This window comes from Salpingoeca rosetta, assembly GCF_000188695.1.
Source record: "Salpingoeca rosetta unplaced genomic scaffold supercont1.6, whole genome shotgun sequence".
NCBI lineage: Eukaryota > Choanoflagellata > Craspedida > Salpingoecidae > Salpingoeca > Salpingoeca rosetta.
The window spans coordinates 510,862-536,784 of NW_004754928.1; the positions used below are offsets into that span (position 1 = coordinate 510,862).

Genomic DNA, 25,923 nt, shown 5'->3' on the forward strand with positions numbered 1-25,923 from the left:
AAGAAGAAGAAGAAGAAGAAGAAGAAGAAGAAGAAGAAGAAGAAGAAGAAGAAGAACAACAACAACAACAACAACAACAACCACGAAGTGATGCATGCTGTCTATTGTGGTGTGGTGATCATGCAACTGTTTATTCTCATGCTTGGCTGTTCAGATACCCTGAAGCTGTTCAAATGCACGTTTGAGTGTGCCCCGTGTCCATGTGCAAGTAGGCGAGTGTGTTCTTGTGAGTATGTGTTCGTGCTGCTTGCAAATCCCGTCATCCTCTCCAGTACACGCTCGTTTCGCATTTGTCAAATGTATGGTACGGCAGCACGCAAGAAACCAACGGCATTCACACGCAAAGCAAAGCAGCAAGAAGGCAAGCCACAATGCCACCACCACGTTCACAATGTGGCGCCCCCAACACGAGTGTCCCCACTCTTGTCCCGTTCCTTGACTTTGACTATCTGCGTGTGAGTGTGGTCAGTTTGTACTTCGTCGGATCTCAATACACAGCTGAGGCCTCACAAGAAAAAATACAGATTGATGAAGAACCGAAGATTGATCACACATGTGCTCGCGCGCACACACACACACACACACACACACACACACACACACACACACACACACACACACACACACACACACACACACAGACACACAGACACACAGACACACACACACACAGACACACACACAGATATGCACACACACACATACACATCAGCACCCCGGGTCAATGACGAGGACTGACTCGGCATCATGTGGAATGCCGTAGATGAGGCCGTTTGGTGCGAGTATGCCATCGTACCACTTGTGGCTCCCAGCAAGATCGCTGATTAACGTGACGTCGATTGCATTTGTAGATGGATCAATGATGAGGACGGATGAGGAGTCGAATGGAATGCCAACGATGTTGCCGTTGGGTGCGAGTTCACCGCCAACCCACTTCTCAAAGCCCGTCGCATCTGCAACAACCTTGTCGGTGGCATTGGTGGCTGGGTTGATGACGAGCATCGTCGCAGACTGGTATGGGATCGTGTAAACCAGGCCGCTGCGTGCAAGCACACCGCCATACCACTTGGCGTTTGTATCGAAGCCGCTGATGGTGGTGAGGTCTATTGTCAGAGACTTTGGGTTGATGATGAGGACAGAGGAAGCTGATGCCGGAATGCAGTAGATAAGACCGTTGCCTGCCTGCACTCCGCCATACCATTTGTTCGTCTGGCTCGGGAGCCCAGACAGCGTGGTGAGGTCGGCTGTGTTTGTTTCTGGATCAATGATCAGCACCAAGGTTGCAGAATACGGGATGCCGAAGATGAGGCCGTTGCTTGCCACCATACCACTGTACCACTTGAGGCTACCAGAATCAAGTGAGTCGATGCTTGACGTGTCAAAGGTGTTAGTGTCTGGGTCAATGATGAGCATCGTCTCCCTGTTTGAAGCGAACATGTAGATGAGGCCGTTGTGTGCCAGCACTGCACCAGCCCATTTGTAGTTGTCCGTTCCAAGTCCGGAGATTGTTGTTGTGTCGACAGTGTTGGTGGCGGGGTCGATGATGAGCACAGAGGGCGAGTTCCGAGGTGCGGCATAGATCAGGCCGTTGTTCGCCAAAGCGCCACCCAGCCACTTTGCACCCATTGAACCAACTTGCCCAAACGTCCAGGCCCTTGGTCTTGCCAGACGACACAGCCGCTCGACAGTGCTTTGCTGTGCAGCATTGATACCCTGCTGTGCATCGATCGTGCTCTGCTGCATTGAGACTGTCCGCAACAGCGTGCTGAGCGTCTCATGCACATTCACGCCATTCACAAACACTGGCTGGCTCATTGGATTGCTCGTGTTGATGTGAAGCGCGCCCGCATCATCCTCCACCAGCGTCACCTCTCCAACAACGCTGAGGATGGATGGCATCCAGCACACTGCCACCGCCACCAGCAGCACGGGGAGCAGCAGCATTCTGTGTGCCTGCAGGCACCCCATCGTTCTCATCGCACAAGAAGAGTGGAAGAGGAGGAGAAGAAGGAAAGAACAGAAGTAGAAGTTAACTGTGCCTCCCTCCTTCCTCGTTCGTGTGTCTGTTTGCAGGACAGGCGCAGCACCAAGAGAAACGAAGACAGCAGGATTGGTGGTTGTTTGTTGTTTGTGGCGTTTTGGCTGGTTGTGGTTGTGGACGATTGTTGGATTGGATTTCCAGCCACACACAAGCAAGTTCACTGTTGTTGTGTTGTGTTGTTGTGGGAAGGATGAAGCACGTTGACATGAAACGCATCCATCATCCCTCAGGCTTCCATCCAACATGCTTCCTTCCACTCAGCCTTCCCTTCATCAGCTCATCACTGGACCAACAAGGACAGAGCACACACGGCACACGATGTCGGTGTCTTGCTGCGTTGTACCCACACCACGGCTTCATCACGCAGTGCAAAAGAAGGGCGTGAGTTGAACACATGTCAAGGAGACAGGCATCGTGACCGAAGACGACCTGTTCATCCACAGGAGTGTGCGTGTGTGTGAGTGAGTGAGAGGTCATTGCATTGCATTGCATTGCATTGCATTGCATTACATTGCTCAGCCTTATCTGCGCAACACGCGCAAACGCATACGCACACATTACTCCAACGACACATGCTCATGTCCGTCTTCCTCTCTTCCATCACCCCCAGCTTGTGCTGGTGCACCTTTCCTCCTCTCGTGTCTGACGTCGTGTCGCTCTCGTTCCCCGCCACCACCTTCTCCACGCTGCCTCGTGCATTTCCACGCAACATTCGGTCACACATTACTGCCACCGCCACCAGCAGCACGGGGAGCAGCAGCATTCTGTGTGCCTGCAGGCACCCCATCGTTCTCATCGCACAAGAAGAGTGGAAGAGGAGGAGAAGAAGGAAAGAACAGAAGTAGAAGTTAACTGTGCCTCCCTCCTTCCTCGTTCGTGTGTCTGTTTGCAGGACAGGCGCAGCACCAAGAGAAACGAAGACAGCAGGATTGGTGGTTGTTTGTTGTTTGTGGCGTTTTGGCTGGTTGTGGTTGTGGACGATTGTTGGATTGGATTTCCAGCCACACACAAGCAAGTTCACTGTTGTTGTGTTGTGTTGTTGTGGGAAGGATGAAGCACGTTGACATGAAACGCATCCATCATCCCTCAGGCTTCCATCCAACATGCTTCCTTCCACTCAGCCTTCCCTTCCTTCATCAGCTCATCACTGGACCAACAAGGACAGAGCACACACGGCACACGATGTCGGTGTCTTGCTGTGTTGTACCCCCCACCACGGCTTTATCACGCAGTGCAAAAGAAGGGCGTGAATTGAACATATGTGAGGGAGGCAGACACTTGTGACCGAAGAATACACTGCTCAAACACAGGTGTGTGCGTGTGTGTGTGAGTGTGTGACTGCCTGTCTTTCGATCGTTCTCTCCCCACACTCGATCCTGCGTCCCTTCCCATCTCCCCTCCACACACACACACACACACACACACTCACTCACTCACTCACTCACTCACTGGCCTGCAACGCTTCCTTTCTTGTCACAGATCTATGCACCGTTGCAAGGCTGATGAATCGTACATGCTGACCCCCGACAAAAGCCCGCATTGCCGCCCATTTCACTGCCGACGACGTTGTCTGCATCGCCAAGGAGCAAAAGTGTGTGCGTGTGTGTGTGTGTGGTTAAGAAGGGTTAAGAAGCGTGCATCTGCTGTGATCTACAACACTCATCACCACCGACATCCGCGCTCATGCCCATGCCCATGCACGCGCATCCCATTTGTGTTTTCAGGGTTGTTAAGGTTGCCTCTTCCCCACGCTGCCTTCCGATGTCCGCCAACACCTCTGCCAGGTTTGCCTCATGTGCATGTGTGTGTGTGCTCGTGCTTGTGTTTGTGCTGCGGTCACGACAAACGCACCTCACCTGTGATCGTCACTCAACCCCTATTCCTCTCCTCTCTCTCTCTCTCTCACGTCTGCTACTTCCCTCCCTCTCCCTTCCCCCCTCTCCTGCGTTCAGGACGCTGTAGCCATTGGCCACTCCCTCAACCACCGCAACGCCGGCACCGTCGAGTTCCTCGTGGACACATCCGATGGCCGGTGAGCCGGTGTGGTGTTGGGGGTGGAGATGTAGATGTTGTGTTGTGGTGCGTGCATGCACTGTTTTGGTGTTGACAAACATAATCGCACCTGCCCCAACGCTCACATCAACCACCCAACGTGCGCAATAGTGTGGTGCAGCCATTGTTTCATGGAGGTGAACCTGCGCATCCAAGTCGAGCACACTTTCACGGAAATTGTGAGCTGTGGTGGTCTGTTGAAGCAGCACTGTCGATGGTACTTTGCCCACTTTGACGTTTGTAGCGCACTGGTCTGCTTCATTCCTCCCCACTTCACTTACACTTCCTCCATCATGTCCTTCCTCTCCTTCTCCCTCCTTTAGTCTTCCCACCAAGTGACTGGCATTGACGTTGTGCAATCGCAGCTGAAGTTTGCTGGCGGCGCGACGCTGCAAGAACTCGAGCTCGAACAGGACACAATTGCCACCTGCGGATTCAGCATCAACGCGCGCATCACCACGAAGGACCCGCTCAACGACTCTTTGGCCCTGATACAGGTGCACATGCGCTTGCGTGCGTGTGTTGGATTGAAGGATGGGAGAGAGAGAGGATTGATAGAAGCTCGTTTCCTCTTGGGAAAGGGGCACCAGTGGCGGGTGTAAGGTCCCGAAGGCACGATTCTTTTCCTTCTCAACACTTCTTACCCCTCGGCACCCATCATCACCCACGACCACGCGCAGCGGTACGAACCATTCACCCGGCAGCCGCCAGTCGGCCGCGACCTGGAGCCATACACAACAGCAGCACCACAACCACCGGCACATGGCGACGAGAAGGATGAGGGTGATGAGGCGTCGCTTGGGCCGTTTGACGTGCTCGTGCACCACATGGGCATGCTTGAGCTGGTGCGCGCGCTCCTTGGCAAGCAGCAAGGAGTCATCAGCATCACACCACTGGACGAGTAGCAGGGGCAGGTTGCCCGCGTCAGGTGAGCTGCTGCTCGGTGGTGGTGATGGGTGTGGTAGTAATGTGGTAAAGTTGAGGGATTGTAACCGGTTGAGGAGGTGTTCGTTGCATGCGAGGATCATGATGGGAATGACGACATGTGGTGGCGGGTAATGATGCGAGGATGCGACAGTCAAGTACTCATCATGCTTGTCTAATTCCTCTCTACATCCCGCACCGATACACCCTCAACTCATTCAAACACGTAACACACATGTGCAGCTGCGCGACGCGTAAGGTTGGCGAGCGCGTCCTGAGGGAGATGACTGACTTCCCGATTGGGCAGGTGCAGCTGACGGCCCGCCACGACCCGGACTGCCCCGCCTGGACGGCGGACGAGCTGTGGTCCGTGTGGGTTGAGCCCGTGCCCGAAGGTCTTGAGGAGGTGCTGCCCTCGCTCGCCAAGGCAAACAGTGGCTTTCACTCCCACACATACAAGCCGGACGGTAACCGCGTCAGGGGCACATTCAGGTAGGCGATGAGTGTGTGTGTGTGTGTGTGTGTGTGTGTGTGTGTGTGTGTGCATACGTGCACAGACGCTCCTGCAACTCCATTCTGCATGAGCATGCGTGCGCTTCCCTCAACCACGTCCTCAACCAACCAACCAACTCCCCCTGCAACAGGTTTGTGTCACGGGAGAGCGCGGAGCTGATGGTCCGCCTGTACGACCAGCGGGAGGTGCTGGGCACGAAGCTCAACGTGTTCCCAGACCCAAAGGCAAAGAACTGGAAGAGCAAGGGCAAGGACTCCACGTCCTCCTCCCCTGCGTCCCCAACATCCATCACGCCGGCGCCTGTTGCGGGCCAGGCAAAGCGCATCACGTTCTACCTGAGCGAGGCAGCCAGGAAGCGTGACCGCAAGGGCTTGACTGCCGCCATGCCCTGGCCCACCGACACGTACCGCAGCGTGCAGGCGACGCTGGAGCGCGCTGGCGTCAACTTCCAGTCGCTGCAGGTCTTTCTGGACATGCGCTGTGCAAGCGTTGACGTGGTTGCCGACAGCGAGGAGGCGTTCCGGAGCCTGCTGCCACTGCCCATTGACACGGCGGGGGCCTGTCGTCTGGAGGCGCGGCAGGCACCGCTGCACCGCATTGTCGTCACCTGTACCCCGCACAGCAAGCCCACCACGGGCCGCGACATTGTGCAGGCGGTTGAGACGAACTTTGGCGACACGGCGAAGCTTGTTCCCATCCCGCAGTCCCTCAAGGACACGCTGTCCCACATCCAGCCGTTTGCCAGCACGCGCATAACTGAACAAGAACAAGAACAAGGAGCACAGCAGCAGTGTGAAGGTGGTAGTGAGGCACACGATGCTGATGCGATGCCAAATGCTGTGCACGACCCTCATCAGTACAAGAGAGACGGCGATGCTGACAGCGACGACAGCGACGACAGCAAGAGCAGCGGCACGTCCTCTGAGACCACGCTGCAGCGCGTGTTTGTGCTGGAGATAACAGACACGCGTGCGGCGCATGCGTGTGTCCGCAGGAGGCAGTTTGCCACCTCTGTCTCGCACAAGTTTGTGGCGCGCCTGTGCTACCCGAACGACGTGCACGTGGCTGTGCTCGACCCCAAGCTGAGCGGCCTCCTGTCGGACCTCGTCGAGGCGTTCAACAAGAGCAGCGTGGCCAAGGACCTTGATGTGCTGGCGGCTGCAACCACAAATAACCGCATCTGCTTCACGAGCAGCACCGCCGTGCTGGTGTGGTCGCAGGCCAAGCTGCTTGCAAGCTTCCTCGCGCCGGCCTACCACCCGTTTGCCCGCAGCGACCGCGTGCTGGGCGACGACAAGGTCATGGAGCACGTGCTGAACGACTACGGCTTCAAGCTGGTCCGCTACCCGACGCTTGGCCTGCTGCCCTACGCAGACACGGCACACGGGGCCATGCGGGATGTGTGAAGTTTGTGCTGCCGCCGCCCGTCACCAGCACCCCGCCCATCGCATCGCCCGTGGCACCCCAGTAGGCGCTGATGCACACGCGCGACCTGGACGGCGCCGCGTCATGCTGCTGGAGTACTCGCTGTACTACTACCTGGACCAGGACAGGGAGCGCGGGCTCAGCTACATCAACAGCACCGTCGGCGCCAACATCAAGTCGCAGACGACGATCAGCGTCACGGGCATGCAATACCGCTTCCTGGACTCGCAGCTGCTTGAGCTGGCCCGAAAGTTCCGCGTGTATGTGCGCAAGCCCAGCGCGGAGGGCAGGGACGCATGCGCCTCAAGCGTGCCCGTGAGCGTGACGGTGGAGGGCATGCAGCGGCAGCTGACGGCGTTTGACAACGCGGTGCAGGACACGCTCAAGGAGCACCTGTGCCACGTGCTCGGGCTGCCGGTCATTGACACGTCGCACGTGCCGGAGATGACCGAGGCGGACGTCACCTTCCTGAAGCGCAAGCTGTTCAATTACCTGACCAAGGCCAGCCGCACCGTGTGCCGCAGCAAATACGGCGTGGTGAGCTATGTTGCGCCGCAGGACGTGATTGGCACGCCCTCTGAGCGCAACGTGTGGATGGTGGCTGGCCGGCGCGATGTGATGCAGACGGTCATCCCGACGATGGAGTCGACGTTCCGCACCATTGCCCACATCCGGCCCACGCGCTACGTGTGCCAGATGCCGGTGTCCGTGGCCAAGGAGCTGAAGCGTCTGCGCAAGAAGGCGTTGGTGCTGATGCCAGTTATACCGCAAGCACGGGCGCTGCTTCGGCAAATTCTGCTGGCACTGCTGCTGGCGACGATGGTGTTGGCTTGAGTGAGCGGACCGCGTACACAGGAGTGGGATCACAACAGCGAGCACAAGGTACTTATGATTCTGGCAGGGGTGACAGCCTGTCGACCTCAGTGCCCACGCAGTGCTTGAAGGCTCGGGCATGGAGATGGCGGCGGCATCGGAAGTGGTGTTGCTGACAGCATGTGAGAGGCTGTTCCCGGCCAAGGTGAAGCAGGCCGTGTGGGGGTAGAGCTGTACCTGTACCACACCATCAGCGAGACGCTGCCCGTGGTGCAGCTGCACGCGGAGATTTGCGAGGGAAGCATCAACAACGACCGCGACATGAACGCCGAGAGGAGCGGTCCCCTGCGGTACAACGAGGCGCGCGTGACCACGTCCGGTCCGCTGGCCCTCTCGTCCAGCATTGAGCACGTGCTGTACGTGGTTGCGCCAAACTATGTGCCCGAGTTTGGCAGCAAGGTGACGCAGACGGCTGCGGACCTGAAGACGGCGTTCCGCGCGCTGCTGACGACGGCGCGGGACAACAACATCCGCTCGCTCGCCACGTGCGCGCTCGGCTGCGGCGCCCTCCGCTGCTCCCCATTCGCGTCTGCGCGCGAGATGCCCAAGGAGATGACAAAGCCGTGCGGGCGCTTCCCCGACAAGTACCTGCACAAGGGACACTACAAGATGAGTGAGGAAGACGCCGCCCGCGTGGTGGCCGATGCGCGTGCAACCGCGGCTGCGGAGGATGAGCGCAACATGCGCCGGACGGTTGATCCAGATGTCCTGCAGCGGTGGCTGGAATACAAGAATCGCAAGGCGCGGAAGTTGGTGTGCTTCTTCAAAATCTAGTGGTTGACCGGTACTTCACGGTGGACTTCCAGGAACACTGGGTGTACATGAGTGGAGCACGTGGGCATGCACGTGAACGACCTGCGCCTGACATTGAGCGCGTGCGGCGGGTGGTGGACGAGCAGCGGTCGAAGCTGAAGCCACAGGCCATCTTTGAGATTCCTGACCGCTGGGACATGCGCGAGGGTCAGCTGCTTGTTGATGTAACCAACGAGGGCGAGCTGGGCCGCGTGCGCGCGCTGTTGGAGCCGCTTCGGCCCCGAAACCTGCTCATGCAGCGTGTGCAGAACGTGTCGCTGTTCAAGCGGTACTTGGAGAGCGTGCACCGCGTGTACTGGCGGCCCGCGCCACCAAGCCTGCCCAACGACATTGCGCCGCTCTCTGGCGACGATGACGACTACAACGTGTTTGAGCACCACTTGCTGCACGTCATCTGCAAGAGCGAGCTTGGCCTGGCCATAATTACGCCAGTGCGGAGGGCTACTTTGGCTCAGGCCTGTACTTCAGCCGCGACCCGTCGTTTGCTGTCAAGTATGGCCACCACGAGGGCAGCGCAACAGACAAGAACGACACCACCAGCGAGCGGCGCGTGTATGTCGATGTGTCGGCGCCCCAGTCGAATGACGTTGCTGTTGGCGTTGCTGATGATGATGTCGCTGCAACTGCTGTTTCTGCTGCTGCTGCTCGCCATGGTGGTGACGAAGGAGAAGGAATTGGCCGAGCTGCCGCGAGTGAAGAGAGTGAAGGCACCTCGGGTGGTGCTGAGAGTGCTGGTGGATGCATGACTGCTTCTGCTGCTGCTGGGAGCGTGTTGTACGATTCCGTTTGCGGTTTCGACGGCGATACGGAGATGTTTGTCATCTACGACAACGGCATGTGCTACCCGAAGTACATCATCTCCTTTGACGATGATGCTGTTGATGTGGAGGGGGAAGTGAACGGGGACGAGGAGGATGCGGAAGAAGGATTAGTCGCGCCAGTCGTCGGGGAGGGGGAGAGTGATGATGACCGTGGAGATGATGCTACTGCGAACGTGGAAGATGCTGGAGTGAGGGCATGCGACTCACGGCTGGGGATGAGGATGGTGGTGATGATGGTCGTGATGGTCCTGGTCACGGTGGCGATCAATCACAACGACCTTCGCCACCCCACAACGATGTTTCTGGTGATGGTGCTGTCGCTGGGAACAACGGCTATGGGGTGAACGGAATCAGAGGCAGCCCCCACCCCAACAACAATAATCCCAACAACAACAACCAGAACATTCTTGGCAACGCCAGCTAACGTATCTGTCTCAGCCTTGGCTACAGTCAGGTCGCTGCTGGTACCTTCTTGAACGACTAAGCTAGGCTAGCGACAGGTGGGTTCGTTTGGTGTTGGCCTGTTTTGTGTTTGTTCTTCTCCCCCCCCCTTCTTTCCTGTTCTTTGTTGGTGTTGCTGTGCAAGACTGCACAACGTGTTGCTGTGCAAGACTGCACACGCCGTTTGTCATTCACACATTCCTTGGAGCTAACCAAGCTCACGTTTGGTGCGTGTGTGTGTATTTGACTGTTGAACCATCTTAACTTCTTTCTTCTTTGTCGTGTCTTGTGCCAGTGGATACATGCTCGCACTCAGCGCATTCGGTCTTGATTGAGTGTGCGCGTTGCTGACAAGCTTAACCGTGGCAGTTGTCGTGAACTAAAATGCAATGAAATGATACACGTGTATGAGCCGAACAATGAAGGCATAGCGCGTGGGTGGAAGAGAGGGTGGGGGTGTGTAAATGTGCGGTTAAATCCGTGTTGAACCCCATGCTGATGTCACGTGGATGAATGTTCATTGGCTTGCGTGCTGATGATTCGAAGAACTGTGGTTGCCTTGTTGTCCTGGAAGTGTTGTCTCTTTTCCCCCTCATGATCACTTCGCGTTGCACAGTTGTGGAACAGCTTCTTCCACTATCACAATGCATGCACATACTCGGTTGAGGTTGAGGTTGTTTCAATTTGAAGTAAAAGAACGATGAGCAGCGGCAGGTACACAGGACGCTGTCACAGGGTTGAGGGAAGGAAGAAGAAAGATGCAAAAACGGCACGCAAGTGTTCGCACGCACACAGACACGCGCGGCAACAATTAGCATCCCGGGTCAATGACAAGGACAGATTCTGCGCCGCGTGGGATGCCATAGACGACGCCGTTGTTGGCGAGCACGCCATCATGCCACTTGAAGCCCCCGCCAAGATTGTTGATGGTCGTGGTATCGGTGGTGTTGGTGCTTGGATCGAAGATGAGGACGGCTGAAGAGTCGTGCGGGATGCCAATGACGTTGCCATTGGGCGCGAGCACACCGCCAATCCACTTTGCAGAGGTGCTTTCCTCCGCGACAAGTACCTCCCCAGTGGCGTTGGTGGCTGGGTTGACGACGAGCATCGTCGCAAAACGAAATGGGATGCCGTAGATGAGGCCATTGCCTGCAAGCACGGCGCCTCGCCACTTTGCGTTTGTACTGAAGCCACTGATGGTGGTAAGGTCCATTGTCAGTGACTCTGGGTTGATGATGAGGACGGAGGAAGCTGTGACAGGCAGACAGTAGATGAGGCCGTTGTCGGTCTGAACACCGCCATACCATTTGAACAGCTGGGTCGACAGCCCGGACAGCGTGGTGATGTCTGTCGTGTTTGTCTCTGGATCAATGATCAACACAGACGTGGCAGAGTACGGAATGCCGAAAATGGGGCCATTGCTCGCCACCACGCCACTAAACCACTTGTTTTCGCCGGCCCCAAGGGAGTGCATGCTTGATGTGTCAAAGGCGTTGGTGTCTGGGTCGATGATGAGCATCGTCTCTCTGTCTGATGCAAACATGTAAATGAGGCCGCTGTGTGCCAGCACAGCGCCAGCCCACTTGTTTGAGTCCGTTCCCACACCTGAGATTGTGGTCGTATCGACGGTGTGGCTGCTGGGGTCGATGATGAGAACAGAAGGAGAGTGGTATGGTACGGCATAGATCAGGCCGTTGTGTGCCAGCACACCGCCAAGCCACTTATTTCCGCCCGAGCCGAGCTGCCCAAACGTGCTGGCACTCGGGGTGCACACTTCCCCACGGACACGGTCGATCGCCCTCTGCTGGGCATTGATTGCGCTCTGTTGTGCATCGATTGTACTTTGCTGGGCAGCGTTGATTCTAAGTTGCTCCGAAACGGTACTCATGAGCGTCCTGAGCGTCTCGTGCACATTCACGCCGTTCACAAGCACGGGCTGGCTCATTGGATCGCTGGTGTTGATGTGAAACGCGCCCGCATCATCCTCCACCAGCGTCACCTCTCCAACAACGCTGCTGATGAGCGGCATCCAGCACACTGCCGCCGCCACCACCAGTAGCACGGGGAGCAGCACCAACCCACGTGCCTGCAGGCACCCCATCGTTCTCATCCTCCCATCCAAGTGGGTGGAGAAGAGAAAGGAAGAGGGGAAGAGTGCCTCCTTCCTCCTTCCTCGTTCGCGTGTGTGTTCGCAGGACAGGCGCAGCACCACGAGAAGAAGAGAAGACAGGGTTGGTGTGGTTCGTTTGTTGTTTGTGGCGTTTTGGCTGGTTGTGGTTGTGGACGATTGTTGGGAATCGTGCATTGGATTTCCAGCCACACACAACACAAAAGTTCACTGTTGTGGGTGTGTGTTTGTTGTGGAAAGGAAGCACGTTGTAACGCATCCATCCATTCATCCATCCCATCCATCCACTCTTCCATCCCTCAGCCTTCCTTCCATCCAGCCTTGCCTTCATCAGCTCATCACTGGAACAACAAGGACAGAGCACACACGGCACACAATGTCGGTGTCTTGCTGTGTTGTACTCCCACCACAGCTTCATCACGCAGTGCAAAAGAAGGGCGTGAATTGAACTCATGTCAAGGAGGCAGGCATCGTGACGAAAGAATACACTGTTCATCCAAAGGTGTGTGCGTGCGTGCGTGCGAGTGTGAGGTCACTCCATTGCATCACATTGCATTACATTGCTCAGCCTTATCTGCGCAACACGCGCAAACGCATACGCACACGTACTTCACACATTGTTCCAACGACACGTGCTCACGCCCATCTGCCCATCTTCCATTGTGCTGGAGCACCCTGCCTCCTCTCGTGTCTGACATGGTGTCGCTCTCGTCCTCCCGCCACCACCTTCGACCCGCTGCCTCGTGCCTCTGTGAACATAGTGTACACACAGCCAAGGACGCGCATACGTGCGCCTGATGCACGCACGTGATGCAGCGGTTCCCCTCTGTCCAAGACACTCCCCAGCCACTGCTGCCGGTACAATGAGGAGTGTGTCCTTCCTCCCTCCGTCTGGTTGGCACCAGCGTGCATGCGTGCAGCGCCAAATCCTCCCCACCAACATGGCGCGCTCCTCGCCAGGACAACTGCAAGCATGCGCGATGTTGAGAATGGCCAGCTGCCAGACCGTGGATGGACGAGCAGAAGAACAACGTGAACCTGCTGCTGCTGCATGTGGCCACTTGGCTCCACCACCACCACAACAACAAGCATGGCAGCTCTGCAGGCAAAGTCCACCGTGGCATGTGGCTCGTGTGCCCAGGGCAATGCGGCCATCGTATGCGACAGCAGCAGTGTGTCGGGCCAACGGTGATCAAGACCACACCCATGATCGAACACAAGACGGTTGCTGTCGAACATCTTGCAGAGGTGTCACCCGATGAGCTGGCAGACATTGTCCGCGAGGGGCGGGTACTCCGTTGAAATCGTCTCACCGCCACAGCAGCGTGAATAGGAGCAGGCTGTTGATGAGGTGTCAACCTCCTCCACTTCAGCTACGAGCACACCTGAGAAGAAAGAACCGGCGCCTTCCGACGATCGCCATGATGCTGTTGCGGACACTCTTCGGAAAGCCATCACCCCACCCCAGCACAGCATCAGCCCCCCCCCACGACTCTGGGGTGCGTGCATGCACTTGCGTGTGTGTGTGTGTGTGTGTGTGTGTGTGTGTGTGTGTGTGTGTGTGTGTGTGTGTGTGTGTGTGTGTGTGTGTGTGTGTGTGTGTGTGTGCTGTGTGTGTGTGTGTGTGTGTGTGTGTGTGTGTGTGTATGTGTATGTGTGTATATACACATCTCCGTCTATCCGCAAATTCCACACACACTTCTCGCTGGTACACACTGCATTTACCGCTGCGCTGCACTACAGGCATGTCGTGCGCCTCGTGCGTGCCCAACATTGAGGGCGCATGCGCGGCATGCACAGCAACGTGTCGTGTGGGCCTGCTGGCTGGCACCGCGCTGGTGAAGCCCTGCAGCCATCATCGCCAGCATTGGCCAGGTCGGCGGATACAAAGGCCCACAAAGAAACGCATACACCAGCACAAGGCATGACGTACCTCAGCATGCGGTATGCGATGTGCGCGGCACTGCATCTCTGCTTGTTCTCTTTTGCTTGCATGCACGCACGACTGCTTGTGTGCACGCATGCCTGCTTTCCACTTCAACCTCTCACCCTCCTGCTGCTGCTGCTGCTGCTGTTGCTGGACATGCATGACAGGCGACGCTAAGGGCCCTGCCCGATGTTCAACGGTGCAGGTTGATGACGCGTCGGGCCGTGTGGAAGTCAAGCACGAGACCTACGCGACATGGTCACACGTGCGTGCGTGCGTGTGTGTATGTGTGGGTGTTTCTGTACTTGTACATGTCGCTTCGTCTTGCTTCTTCTCTGCTCCCCTCCAACCGCATCCCTCCAACTGACTCTGTGTCTGTCTTTGCTGCAACGCCTTCTTGCCACCCACCACCACTTGCTCACAAGAATGCCTTGTGTTATGCACTTCACACAACACCCATTTGTGACTGCAGCGCGCTGAAGGAACTCAGAATACGCAACGGAGCTGGAGCACGAAGCACCACCACCCACAGGAGCGAGATCCACTTCTGCCCCATCACCTTTATCGCGTGCGCCACCGTGTTTCTTCGTCGCGTCCATCATCGTGGCCACATGTGGCCGGACTCCTGAGATGCGCGCATCGTCGATGACATGTCGCATCCTCATGCTGCTGGGTTTGATCTCCTTCATTTTCCCGGTCGGCCGTTTCTAGTATCCGTGGTGCCTAGACGTCCTCACTGTGTATGTTTTGTGTGTGTGTGTGTGTGTGTGTGTGTGTGTGTGTGTGTGTCTATGCATGGTTTGTTGCGACTACATACGTCCGCGTGTTCTCTTCAAGTCCACCACTACAGTGAACGAGAGAGCGTTGCACGTGCCTTGTTCTTTGCTCAAGTTTGCATGCGTGCACCCGTGTCGCTGATCCACGTGCACTTGCCCTTGCGTTGTTACAAATCCACCACAGAGCCGCGTACCTGTACTCCCTGGAGGTCCTCATTGTTGCACCCGCCGCCCACGAGGATTTCGACTGGTGGTGGTGGTGGCGACCTCTTCCTTCAGACCGGCATTCTCCCTCTTCACCTTTGTGTCGCCCGGGCGGTACATCGAATACCTCGCCAAAGGCAACATCTCCAGCCTGATGAAGGAAGATATAGTCAAAGGCAATCGCATGGAGGAGCGAATTGACACCGAGCTCGTGCAGCGCGGCGACAAACTGCAGGTGCGTGATGAGGGGGTTGGGTGTTGGAGTTGGTGCTGGTGCTTACATGTGGTGGTGGGTGATGGGCGGGTGGTTGGTTGTTGCAACCCTCAGCTGAGATTGTGGCAGCAGCCGCCCGATAATGCACTGTGGTTGCATCTCGCTCACCCTTCCGCACGTTCTTGTTGGCAGATGGTGGCTGGCAACAACGTGCCTGTGGATTGGATGGACGCGTGCTGAAGGGTGCAGGTGAAATGGACGAGGCCATGATCACGGGGCGAATAAACACTCGTCTCGTCTTCAAAGGCGTTGATGACATTGTCATACGGGCGGCACCATGGTATATGGTCTTTGAGGCCAAGATAATTGGCAGTGAGGATGCTCAGCTGTCAAAGGCGCCCATCCAGCAGGTGTGTGTACTGGATACAACACGCTAAAACCCCCCTTTCACACGTGCCTGTCACTGTTTCTGCAGACGTTTCCACTCTCACACGTACCCGCACAACCTCCCCTTTCCTTTCCCTCCTTGTTCTTTCCCAGACAAGCTGGCGGGGCGCTTTGTGTCAGGCATCGTGCTGCTGTTGGTGTGTGGGTTGCGCCGCTGACCTCGGGTGCCGCTGACACATTGGTCTGACGAAGGCGACGTTCAACTGGTGTGTGTGTGTGTGTGTGTGTGTGTGTGTGTGTTTGTGTGTGTGTGTGTATCTGTGTGTGTGTGTGTGTGTCTGTGTGTCTGTGTGTCTGTGTGTCTGTGTGTGTGTGTGTGTGGTGCCTCGTACTGGTGCTCGCGAGTCGTGGTTAGAGAACACTAACACACTCACTCACTCACACCTCCATGCCCACACACATACACACACATTCACACACACACTCTCTCTCTCCCGCTCAATCCCCCCCCCCCCTGCTCACAGGCCGTGCTTGACAAGATGAGAACGCTGACGGTTGGATCGCCAAAAGTCATGTGTGCACGTGCTCGGCGATGATGACACGTGGACGGAGGACGGCACCCCGTTGAAGCTGGTGGCGGCTGCAGAGGCAAACAGCGAACATGCCCCTGGGCCAGGCGATTGTGGCGCACGGCGGCGCTGTCTCCCGCAACCGACTCCAAGACGGTATCTGGTCGCAGTATCTCGGCAACCGTGGATGGTATGGCATGCACATTGTCATTGGCATGCCCATTGTGATGTTGGCAATCCCACGCCATCAGCGGCAAATAGCGGCAGACGATGCACGAAGACGAGGAGACACGTGGCTACACGGTTGTTGCGTGCTCGGCAGACGACAAGCTTCTGCCTGGATTACGTGGGGTCTCGCTGACACGTGCAAGCCCCAAAGGCGAAGAGAGCGGTGCGCCTGCTGCGCCCGCACGGCCTGCGCCTGGTCATGCTCACGGGCGACAAGGAGGGTACTGCGCGATCTATTGGAGACAGAGGTTGGCATCGACGACGTGTTTGCAGCAGCGTGCAGGAGATGGAGGCGAAAGGACGACGTGGTGGCGATGGTTGGCGACGGCATCGACATAGAGTCCGCGCACGTCGTTCTGATGATCAAGGACAACCTGCTTGCTGGATGTGTTTTCTGGCCATGCACCCTATCGCGTGCGACCGTGCGCCACATCTACTACAACGTTCATCTGGGCCGTGTGGTGCAGGTGGTGGACACAGCAACGCGTGCGCTGCCGTTGCCTCCTTGAACGACTCCGCTGACGTTTGTGGCTTCGCGGCTTTGCGGAAGCAGCCATCGACTGGTCGTGGCGAGTGGCCACCTGTCCAGTGACGCCGACAACGGAGTGCACGCGATCCGCCAAATCACCAGCGTCCACGTCTCGGAGATCCAATCCATCGCAGCAGCCGCCACTTCGTCACCTTCTCCTGTGCTCCTGTGGCATCATTTTGGCGAGGGCGATGGCTTCATCGGCACCATCAGCATGTCTGCGAGCGGGGAGCAGCTCCTGCTTTTGCCGGAGGCCTGTGTTTTGGCAGCGTACATCCTGACCTCCTCCTCCTCCTCCTCCTCGTCGTCGCTCGTGTCCCTGATCCACACACCTCTTGCAGCAGTGTGTTCCTGGTCGCTGGCGAATACGGTGGCGCAAAGTGCTTGAGATCTGGACAAGCCCTTGTCGTGTGGCCGCTCGGCCGCCCTCCGTTTGGTGGCCAGCACGATCGATTAGCGGCAACAGCGGGGGTGTGCACCAGCTCGGATGGCGAGCGCGTCCCGACCACGCACATCCTGGAGCAGTGGAACATGACATGTGTTGTTATTGTGCTGTGGAGCATGCGAGGCTGGCAGCCCATCACGCAGCACCACGCCGGCCAGTGCAAGCTTCGAGTCAGCCACTTGGACACGCGACGCCAAGCACGTGCTCCTGTATGGCCGAGCTTCGCGGTGCCGGCTGCGTATTGTGTACTCACAAGCTTCAACATGGGCAACACCATAACGGCCGTCACAATCCGCCCTGTTGGCCATCTAGGTTGACCCAAGGCACGATGCCTGGCGCCGTTGCCCTTGTTACCCACCACGCCGAGGCTGTGCCCTGAGCTGCCAATCACCTCCCGTCGAATTGACGTGGGCAGCGTTGCTGAGCTGCAGCGAGCCCTGTGCATGTTCCCTGCCACCGTGAGCACTGCCGTGGAGGATGCCGAGACAGACACGCCGCTGTCTCTGTTGTCGTTTGCGGCCAGCAATGCCAGCCACGCGCCCGCACTCCGCGCTCTGTGCCTTAGCTCTACTGCAACACAGAGCAGTGCGTCGTGGACAAGGTGTGTGAGGCCGCCATAACCTTCTTCAACCTCGGAGGGTAACAAGCCCTGATAGCGAAGCCCTGGTCACTGCGCGTCGTCCCTGACGCACACACTCGTAGCAGACATCATTCTGCTGGTGTGCACGTTTACAAGTGGGCTTGCGCTTGCAGCGTCCACCGCCGACAAGCAGTACAACCACCAGCAGCGGGCATGATTGTCTCACTGGGCCAGACAGGACATTCATCAGCGAGATGCGCAGCCGTGCGTTTTGGCACAACCTGCTGAAGTCATCTGGTGAGCTGGCCAAGCTTGAGGACGCTGGGGCGCGCGTGGTGCCACTGGCGCGTGCAGGTGGTTTTGTGAATGACGGTTTTCAGTCGACGGACGAAGCGGAACTGTTTGGCAGCTTCATTGTACGCGTCAGCACTGGCGTGGTACATGCTCACCGTCGTCCTCATCAGTGGCAACGACGTGGCACAGCTGCTGCTGGGTGCAGCCGACGACAACAAGTCGGTGGTGATCATGCTGGTGCTGGGTGTGCTGGCTGGTTGTGGACATGGTGCAGGAGGTACGGCAGTCGCCGCTGGTTGGAAGTGATGGATGTGGTGTTGGTGTTTGTGGTGCGTGGCACGTGCTCTTCCCAGCACGCACCCTTCCCAGCACACACCCTTCCCAGCACGCACTCTTTCCCAGCACGCACACACGTTCCTTCCACTGCTGTACCACCTGCAGCCGTTCCAGCCAGGGCATGATCCTGGCCCATCTGCTTCGACATGCGCTACTTCCTGCTCTGCTCGTCCTCGGCATCAGCAATTTGGCTGGGTGGACGTCGTTCCGGCTGCTGCTCAACGACAACACACTGTCGGCCAACGGCCTTGCTGCTCGTGTTCAACAACATGCTGCTGGCGGACTTTGACCTGTGGATCCCTTTGACGGCGACTACAGTGGCGGTGCTGGCTGCTGCGCATCCTGTGTGTCATCTCCATGGTGCTGCTGAACCTGCTGATTGCGCTCATGTCGGATTGCGCAGATGTTGAGTTCCAGCTGCTGCGTGACTGATGCAGGAGGAGAGGAGGACAGATGTGCGACGCTTTTTTCAAGCGGTGGCTGCAGCGTGCAGTGGCAGGGTGTGCTGCATGCGCTGAAGAAGGAGATGCAGCGCAGCACGTGCAGAACACCGTTGCCGACCATCACAGAATGAGATGTGACGTGACATGTCTTGAATTTGATGGGTTGTGATGGTTTGTCTTTGCGTTGGTGTTGGTTTATTGCTTGCACTTTGCGTCGTTCCAAACCCCGCAATACATGCATGCTGAAGACACGTTCACTCATGCGTACACAAGAAGAGGAAGCGAGTGCACACACACTCATTCACACACACACACACACACACACACACACACACACACACACACACACACGCACACACACAACTCACCCTCACTGTCTTCAAACCGCAACCGCTTCCCTTCCGCCATCAAGTTGCTGATGGTGGCGAGGATTGGTCCCCGATACCCACTCCCCTTCTCCTGCTCGATCAGATCAGGTTGTCGCTGCGTCCCCACCTCCCACATCAGCACGCCAAAGCTAAACACGTCTGCCTCGAAGCTGTACTTGTCGCCCGTCAGTGCCTCTGGTGCCATGTACAGTGGCGTGCCCACACCAGCCGTCAGTGTCATGCTGGTCATCGTCTGCAGCCCAGCCTGCTGGCTGTACTGAGGGTAATCATCATGGCTTGAGGACAGGCGTATCCTTTGCTGCTGATTTCTGTCACGTGTGAAGCACTGGCGAATGGACCCAAAGTCCGTAATCTTGGCGCGAAGGGAAGCAGACACCAGCACGTTGCCGCTCTTCAGGTCTCTGTTTGGGTGTAGTTGGGGTGAGGGTAGGATGGTGCGGTGGGCAAGAGTACGTACCCGCATGCAAGCATGTATACGCAGCTTCAAGCACTCACACACACTCACACGTTCACAAACATACACAAACATAAACACGCACACACACACACGCACACACACACACACACGCGCACACACACACACACACACACACACACACACACACACACACACACACATACTCACACACGCACACACACATACTCACACATACTCACACACGCACACACACATACTCACACACACACACACACATACTCACCGGTGCATCTGGTCGAGGCTGTGGATAAAGGCCATCCCACTGGCAACATCGCGCAGTAGTCGCAGCTTCAGACCCCACACAGTCATCAAACCAGGCCTTCTGTCGCGTCCTGTGCTCACCAACGTCAATTCCTCACCCACGATCTCTGATGCTGTCACACCCTGCCCCAGACTTTCTTCACCACTTTGCTTCCGTTGCTCCACCTCCGTTAACGCTTGCTCCACGTCCTTCCCCAACAAATCTTTAAGGGACCCCATCGCCACAAACTCCAGCACCAGGAACGGGCTGCCGTTGGGATCTGTCCCCGCACCAAAGAACCGCACCACATTCGGGTGCCGTGTCCGCTGCAGGAACTCCACCTCCTTCTCAAATTCCAACACCGTGCTCTCACCAAATGCCATGACGGCTTGCTGCAGCACCTTGACGGCCACCGTCACTGTGTCCCACTCTGCCTTGAACACCACGCCAAATGCGCCCGCAGTAACTCGCTTCATCATTTTCAGCTCATCATACCCAATCTCCCACGCCTTCTTCAGCGCCATCACCTCCTCGTCCATCTCTACCAGCAATTGGTCCTTGAGCGCGTTGTCTGCTTGTAAACGCCTTTGCCTCTTGTACGTGCGGTACCCGATGAACAGCAACGCTTGCAGTGCAAGCACGCCAGCGAGCGTCCCCAGCACAGCCGGCACAATGTCGAGCTCAATTGGTTCGCACCGCTCGCGTCGCATCTCATGCCCTTGTGAGCACTGGCAATGAAAGGAGTACACAATCTCAGTGACTGAACCAACTAGCCCAGGGATCGTGTTATCGAAAAGATCAAAGTCTCCGCTCGAGAGTTGAAGCGCGCAATCGATGGGAGCGTCTTGCAGTTGCAGCACTGGCGCTCGAGGCCTGCGAGGAAAAACTCGTCCGTTGCGGCGGAGATTTGATTCGGATAGGGCGATCTCGTGTCCCACGATTCGGTTGACTTCGACGGGGTCATTCAGCCACTTGTTCCCCGAGAGATCAACCACATCAAGGAGAAACAGGCATGTGGAAATGGTAGCCGGAGCAGACGCCGAGTTGAAGTTGCTCTCGGCCCTCAGGTTCCGCGCAAAGAAAACACGGCGGCCCCACCGCGTGCACAAGGCAGTGCTGGGCTGAATGCGTGTGTTGCTGATGTCCAACACATCGATGAACGGCGCGTCAATCTGAGTTAACTGCGTGCAATCGGACGCGTTCAGCTCTCTCAGCGCACTGGGGACGATGACCAGCTTGAGGTGCTCGTTGCGTTGGATCTGAACAGTTTGGAAGGTTTTGTTCGCACAGAGATGCAACCTCGTGTGCCGTGTGTTGACGAGGCGAAACACGTCCACCTCGTCTGCCAGTACATTGCATACCATTTCCAATGGCAAAGTGCGGTTGTCGGCGCCTGGCCATCCCAGTCCAATCACTCGAAGCTGAAGTGGCAGTTGCAGCAGGTGGCCAAGCACCTCACTCACGTCCACGTGTTGCAAGCTGAGGGTGCGCAGGTGTGGAGAAGGTGTCAAGTTGGTGGCGTCCAACACTGCTCTGCTGGTTCTGTCGTCATCATGCGCTGCGTCCAGCTCGACAGTTGTCAGATTTGGAAGAGTCAGAAGCGGTGTAAGATCGATCCTTTTGACACCGTGGTTCTGCATGCGCAGCACACGAAGAGCAGGCGCTTTCGTCATGTCTGGCATGTATTGCATGGGATTGTCGCCCAGGACGAGGGTGTGCAGGGAAGGCCATGGGTTGGGAATGAGAAACTGGGTCAGTTCGTTCGCCGCCATGTCAATGCGCTCGAGGCGTGGAAACTCTGTGTCAAACAGCCCGTCGACGTGCCGAAGGCGATTGTTGTTGAAGCTTATCGTCCGCACGTTGGGCGTGTGTACAAAGAGGTCGGGCGGTAGCACACTTGAGACGGTTATTGTCACATTCAAGCTGGTCGAGGCGAGTGCATGAATCAAGCAATCCACCGGGCAATGCTGTCAATTGGTTGTCTCTCAGGCTCAAGTCGCTCAGGGAGATTGAATCTCGAAACAGAGTTGGCTGCAGTGATGTCAAGCGGTTGTTGTTTAAGGACAGGTGCCGTAGAGAAGTTAGCCCAGCAAAGATAGAGCCTGGGAGGGACGTGAGGAGGTTCCCTTCGAGAACGACGTCATTCAATCGGCGGTTTGTCTGAAAGATGGTGGGTGGCAGGGAGGTCAGGAGGGTGCCACCCACATTCAATGTGTGCAGCTGCGTTAGGCCAGCAAACACGTGTGCGTCTAGCTGCCGAATCGGGTTTGCGCCCAGCTCCAGCCACGTCAAGTGTTTCAGTGAATGAAACGCGCCAGTGGGAATGTTGATGCTGTTGGAGTGGAGAAAGAGCTCACACAGGGCTGTGAGGTTCTCGAATGCATCTGCTTGGATGCGCGGAATTTTGTTGCGGTCCAAATCAAGCTCGACCAGGGATGTCATCCCTGCAAGTTTTGGAACCGATGCAAGGGAGTTGTTTCGCAAACGAAGCGCAAACAGCTGTGCCGCATGCTCGAACCCCCCTGTGTCAACTGCCTGGAGTAGTGTGCTGTGCTCGATAGTGATGGCATCCAGGATGGGAAAAACGTTGAGCACGCTCAATTGAAACACTGGGAACTGCACACCAGTGATGCGCACCGTCGTACACATGGTCCAGTTGCCATGGTTCACAATCCACTGAAGCACCTCTGCTTCAACGTGCCCTTGCAAAGACAAGTGCCTCACTGTCATTGACGCCGCTTGCAAAGTACTCGTGTCAGTTGTGCTGTTCACTGCTTCGTGGCCAGAAACCGTGAGGTCAAGTACACCACTGGTGCTAGCTCCAGGGCACGAGCCATCAAGGATGCTTTGCAGGGTGCACTGGCCAGCATGCTGTTCGTCGCTATCAGCGCGGCGCACGCGTGTGCATGAGGGGTGCGGTTGTGCGCTCTTGAGGAGGGCAGCGGATGCCATGTGTGGTTGAGATGGGCTGCCTTTGATGGGTGCTGGTTTCCCTCTTCAACACCGTTGCTGTTGCAGCCAAAGAGAAGGCGTTCATCATGCGTTGGATCGATGACAGGTCAATCGTGGTGGAAGGAGTGCTTCGTGGACGCAACTGTCCCGTGGCGAACAGCACGCGATGCTCCTTGAGCGTGGTTTCCAGTTGCTTCAATGTTGTGTCCACGGAGGGGGACAGCATGCGGTCCTTGGCGTTGTGAAACGGACGTGGAGAGGTGAAGAGGTGGTGGTGTGGAGGTGTGAGTCAGTGGCAGCTGCAAGTGCAACCGTGAACAGAGCAAAAGGCACATCGTGGCAAAGAAGCAAGACGCGAGGACAACAAGAGCATACACACTTACACACTCACTCACACACACACACACACACACTCACTCACACACACACACTCGCTCACTCACGGCATCCTTCAAGCAGCCGCTGCCATGGACACGAGTCATCAAGCAGCCATGATGCCATGGACACGAGTCACCGAGAAGCCTGCCAACAACAACAACAACAACAGCAGTGGTGGAAACTGCAGCAGCAGCAGCAGCAGCAGCAGCAGCAGCAGCAGCAGCAGCAGGAGCTGGGAGAGGAGGAGGAGGTGGTTGCGGCATGTCACCAAAGGAAGGACAGGGAATGGAAGCAAGGAAGGTGGAAGAAAGAAAAAGCACACAAGAGAATAACAACACAATACACCAGGGAAGGAAAGGATTCCCAGTTTTGCTGGCTTTGTTTCCTTCTGCGCAAACACTTTCCTTCCTCACTTGGAATTGCCCTGCGATGATTTGCTTTGCAAGAGAAAGAAAAAACTGGTACTTTTGGCAACACACGCAAGTTGGCCAGACTGCAGAATAGAAAACATGAAGTGGGGTTTGTTTGTTGTGCTTTGTGCTGTCGCGCACGTTGGCTTGGGCTGGTTGTGGATCAACAACAGCACTGTCGCTTCCACACTGCACACCACATCAGTTCCTGCTGCTCCCATCATCATCACCCGCACAGACAGCGAACCACGGCGTGATTCCAAATGTGTGCTGCAGCTGCTACCTTCTTCCACCTCATCGTTTACTTCCATACTTCCGAATGATGACAGCCACTGGCAGTGGCACACTCAAGGACGCATGCTGACAGCAGCAGCAGCAACAACCGTGAAGGCAACTTGCGCAGTGTAGCGACATCTCTTTTCTGCACTCCGTGCAAGGCCACAGCTCACTTCCCTTTCCTTCATCGTCATCATCATGGACGGCAACCTTTCTTCGCGCTGCACTGGCTTGGCAGTGGATGCAACCACCATGTGAGAACAGTGCGCAGCGTGTTTTGTTGCCCTTTCTCTTGTCGCCATGCTTTCTCTCAGACATGCGTGCACACAACTGAACTGTGCAGTGCAGCGATCTCACGTTCACTGTGCGTGCACCTTCCTGCGACCATTACTCTCAGTGCTCTCTTGCAGCGCGAGTGCTTTTGTAATGACACCACCATCCACAGCCAACTCACTCAGCAGCTCTCTCGAGCTCATACACGTCGTGCTCGATGCGTGCATGCGTGACGATCTATGCTGCACGCACACGCTGGAACAGAGCAGCATGTGGTGGCTGTTGGCCAACACGCACCTTGGTGCTGACGCTGCGGGAGGAGAGCAGCAACTGCAACGTGGCTATCCGAAGCTGGGACTGGACGATTGACGCGCTGTCTGTGCGCCAGGCAAGAGGAGCCGTCGTCTGTGTGTGGAACGTTGCTGGCCGCGATAGACGGCAACACAGCGCACAATCACCCCTCTTCACCGCGCAGAGGCGATGCGGGCGTTTGCGGACGTTGCATTGGTGGCATCCTCGCATACGTTGCAGCTGCTTCACGAGGGCATGCACGTGTTTGTGCGCGGGGGACGGATGGCAACGTATTCTTCGCCGCTTGATTCGCCACATGATACCCCGCATGATTCGCCGCATGATCCGCCATTCTTCCTGCAACAGGCGTTTGTGGACAAGCAGCTGTGGTACGACTGGCAGGTGACAACGCTTTGCAACAGCAATATGCCAGTATCCAGCATCGATGCTGCGCATGGCGTTTGATTGTGGATCACGATTTGCTGGATCAGAGGAGGTGCTGGACAGCATGGCATCAACTGTGCGTGTGTGTTGTACGCTGCACCAGGGCAGAGCCCCACCGTGCAATGAGACAGCCTGCGGCGGCACGCCTGAGACGGGAGAGATACTGCGTGAACACGGCGTGGCTGTGGTGCGGCGTGGTTGTGGGGACGTGCTTGTGAACGAGAACAGCGCACGCAGCCAATGTAATTGCACTGCATTCTGTGACGTGCAAGCGTGGCAAAGAGCACACTCATTCACTGGCATACGACTACATGTGCGCGATGTGCACCGCTTGCAGCGTGGTGTGGATGAGCGCATCCAGAACAGGACGCATCAGCCGGCCACTGCAGCCGCTGGCAAAATGGTGGAGGAACAGCAACTGCATGCGACGTGGCAATGCACGAACGATGCCGTGTCTGGGCACACGTACCGCAACGAGTTCACGCGCGGCGGTTGCAATCGATTTTGCTGCAGGATGCATTGACCTTGTGCTTTGATGCTGGACGGTACATGCAAGCGAACTGACTGCAAAGTGCCGAAGACACGACGCTCATTGTGTATTGTATGACACGCCAACCAGTGGTTTCTGGGATTCGTTGTGTGCGAGGACGCGACAATGCCGTGGCAACACGTCGAAGTGTTTCGGTGGCAATGACATACATGTGAAAGAGGGGCTGGAAACACCTGTATGTTTGCACATGCAAGGATTGTCCATGCATGGAGCACACCTTCATGTGTTTGTGCGCGCGTTTGAGTTTGTTCATTGAAGGTAAACATTCCACTGGTAG

At 56.7% G+C, this 25,923-nt stretch overlaps 7 protein-coding genes across 7 annotated transcripts in view; 4 read left to right on the top strand and 3 right to left on the bottom strand.

Annotated features, from left to right (window-relative positions):
* Positions 1 to 672: 672 nt before the first annotated feature.
* On the bottom strand, positions 673 to 1,968 carry PTSG_02671 (uncharacterized protein; the record flags this gene model as incomplete). Its single annotated transcript, XM_004996111.1, has 1 exon — positions 673 to 1,968. One exon carries the CDS (start codon positions 1,966 to 1,968, stop codon positions 709 to 711), a length of 1,260 nt encoding a protein of 419 aa, XP_004996168.1. The 3' UTR covers positions 673 to 708.
* A 1,575-nt stretch (positions 1,969 to 3,543) lies between these two features.
* On the top strand, positions 3,544 to 9,887 carry PTSG_11904 (uncharacterized protein; the record flags this gene model as incomplete). The annotated part of the gene is made up of 14 exons (XM_004996112.1): positions 3,544 to 3,550; positions 3,776 to 3,825; positions 3,994 to 4,073; positions 4,215 to 4,279; positions 4,430 to 4,610; positions 4,774 to 5,049; positions 5,261 to 5,509; positions 5,662 to 6,931; positions 6,966 to 7,778; positions 7,867 to 7,994; positions 8,024 to 8,582; positions 8,636 to 9,009; positions 9,075 to 9,651; positions 9,684 to 9,887. The coding sequence occupies 14 exons, from the start codon at positions 3,544 to 3,546 to the stop codon at positions 9,885 to 9,887; spliced, it is 4,833 nt and encodes a 1,610-aa protein (XP_004996169.1).
* A 759-nt stretch (positions 9,888 to 10,646) lies between these two features.
* On the bottom strand, positions 10,647 to 12,189 carry PTSG_02674 (uncharacterized protein). Its single transcript, XM_004996113.1, has one exon. It carries the CDS (start codon positions 12,012 to 12,014, stop codon positions 10,716 to 10,718), a length of 1,299 nt encoding a protein of 432 aa, XP_004996170.1. The 5' UTR covers positions 12,015 to 12,189; the 3' UTR covers positions 10,647 to 10,715.
* A 1,049-nt stretch (positions 12,190 to 13,238) lies between these two features.
* PTSG_02675 (uncharacterized protein) lies at positions 13,239 to 16,136 on the top strand (the record flags this gene model as incomplete). The annotated part of the gene is made up of 8 exons (XM_004996114.1): positions 13,239 to 13,329; positions 13,776 to 13,907; positions 14,127 to 14,224; positions 14,432 to 14,527; positions 14,920 to 15,174; positions 15,396 to 15,565; positions 15,694 to 15,781; positions 16,065 to 16,136. The coding sequence occupies 8 exons, from the start codon at positions 13,239 to 13,241 to the stop codon at positions 16,134 to 16,136; spliced, it is 1,002 nt and encodes a 333-aa protein (XP_004996171.1).
* Positions 16,137 to 16,201: 65 nt separating this feature from the next.
* Positions 16,202 to 18,953, top strand: PTSG_02676 (uncharacterized protein; the record flags this gene model as incomplete). Its single annotated transcript, XM_004996115.1, has 8 exons — positions 16,202 to 16,833; positions 16,891 to 17,181; positions 17,208 to 17,549; positions 17,727 to 17,912; positions 18,085 to 18,245; positions 18,319 to 18,403; positions 18,636 to 18,780; positions 18,840 to 18,953. 8 exons carry the CDS (start codon positions 16,202 to 16,204, stop codon positions 18,951 to 18,953), a joined length of 1,956 nt encoding a protein of 651 aa, XP_004996172.1.
* Positions 18,954 to 19,159: 206 nt separating this feature from the next.
* Positions 19,160 to 23,250, bottom strand: PTSG_02677 (TKL protein kinase; the record flags this gene model as incomplete). The annotated part of the gene is made up of 5 exons (XM_004996116.1): positions 19,160 to 19,206; positions 19,333 to 19,754; positions 20,055 to 21,995; positions 22,186 to 23,000; positions 23,077 to 23,250. 5 exons carry the CDS (start codon positions 23,248 to 23,250, stop codon positions 19,160 to 19,162), a joined length of 3,399 nt encoding a protein of 1,132 aa, XP_004996173.1.
* A 273-nt stretch (positions 23,251 to 23,523) lies between these two features.
* Positions 23,524 to 25,923, top strand: part of PTSG_02678 (uncharacterized protein) — a gene marked incomplete at both ends in the record, with an annotated part of 2,989 nt that continues 589 nt past the window's right edge. Inside the window, 6 exons of the mRNA XM_004996117.1 lie at positions 23,524 to 23,665; positions 24,051 to 24,196; positions 24,626 to 24,698; positions 24,837 to 25,054; positions 25,200 to 25,283; positions 25,434 to 25,561. Of these exons, the coding sequence (XP_004996174.1) occupies positions 23,524 to 23,665; positions 24,051 to 24,196; positions 24,626 to 24,698; positions 24,837 to 25,054; positions 25,200 to 25,283; positions 25,434 to 25,561 (791 nt within the window). The remainder of the gene's footprint in view (positions 23,666 to 24,050; positions 24,197 to 24,625; positions 24,699 to 24,836; positions 25,055 to 25,199; positions 25,284 to 25,433; positions 25,562 to 25,923) is intronic.

Excerpts from the sequence above, each read along its gene's own strand:
- PTSG_02674 (XM_004996113.1), bottom strand. The coding sequence starts at position 12,014 with ATGAGAACGATGGGGTGCCTGCAGGCACGTGGGTTGGTGCTGCTCCCC.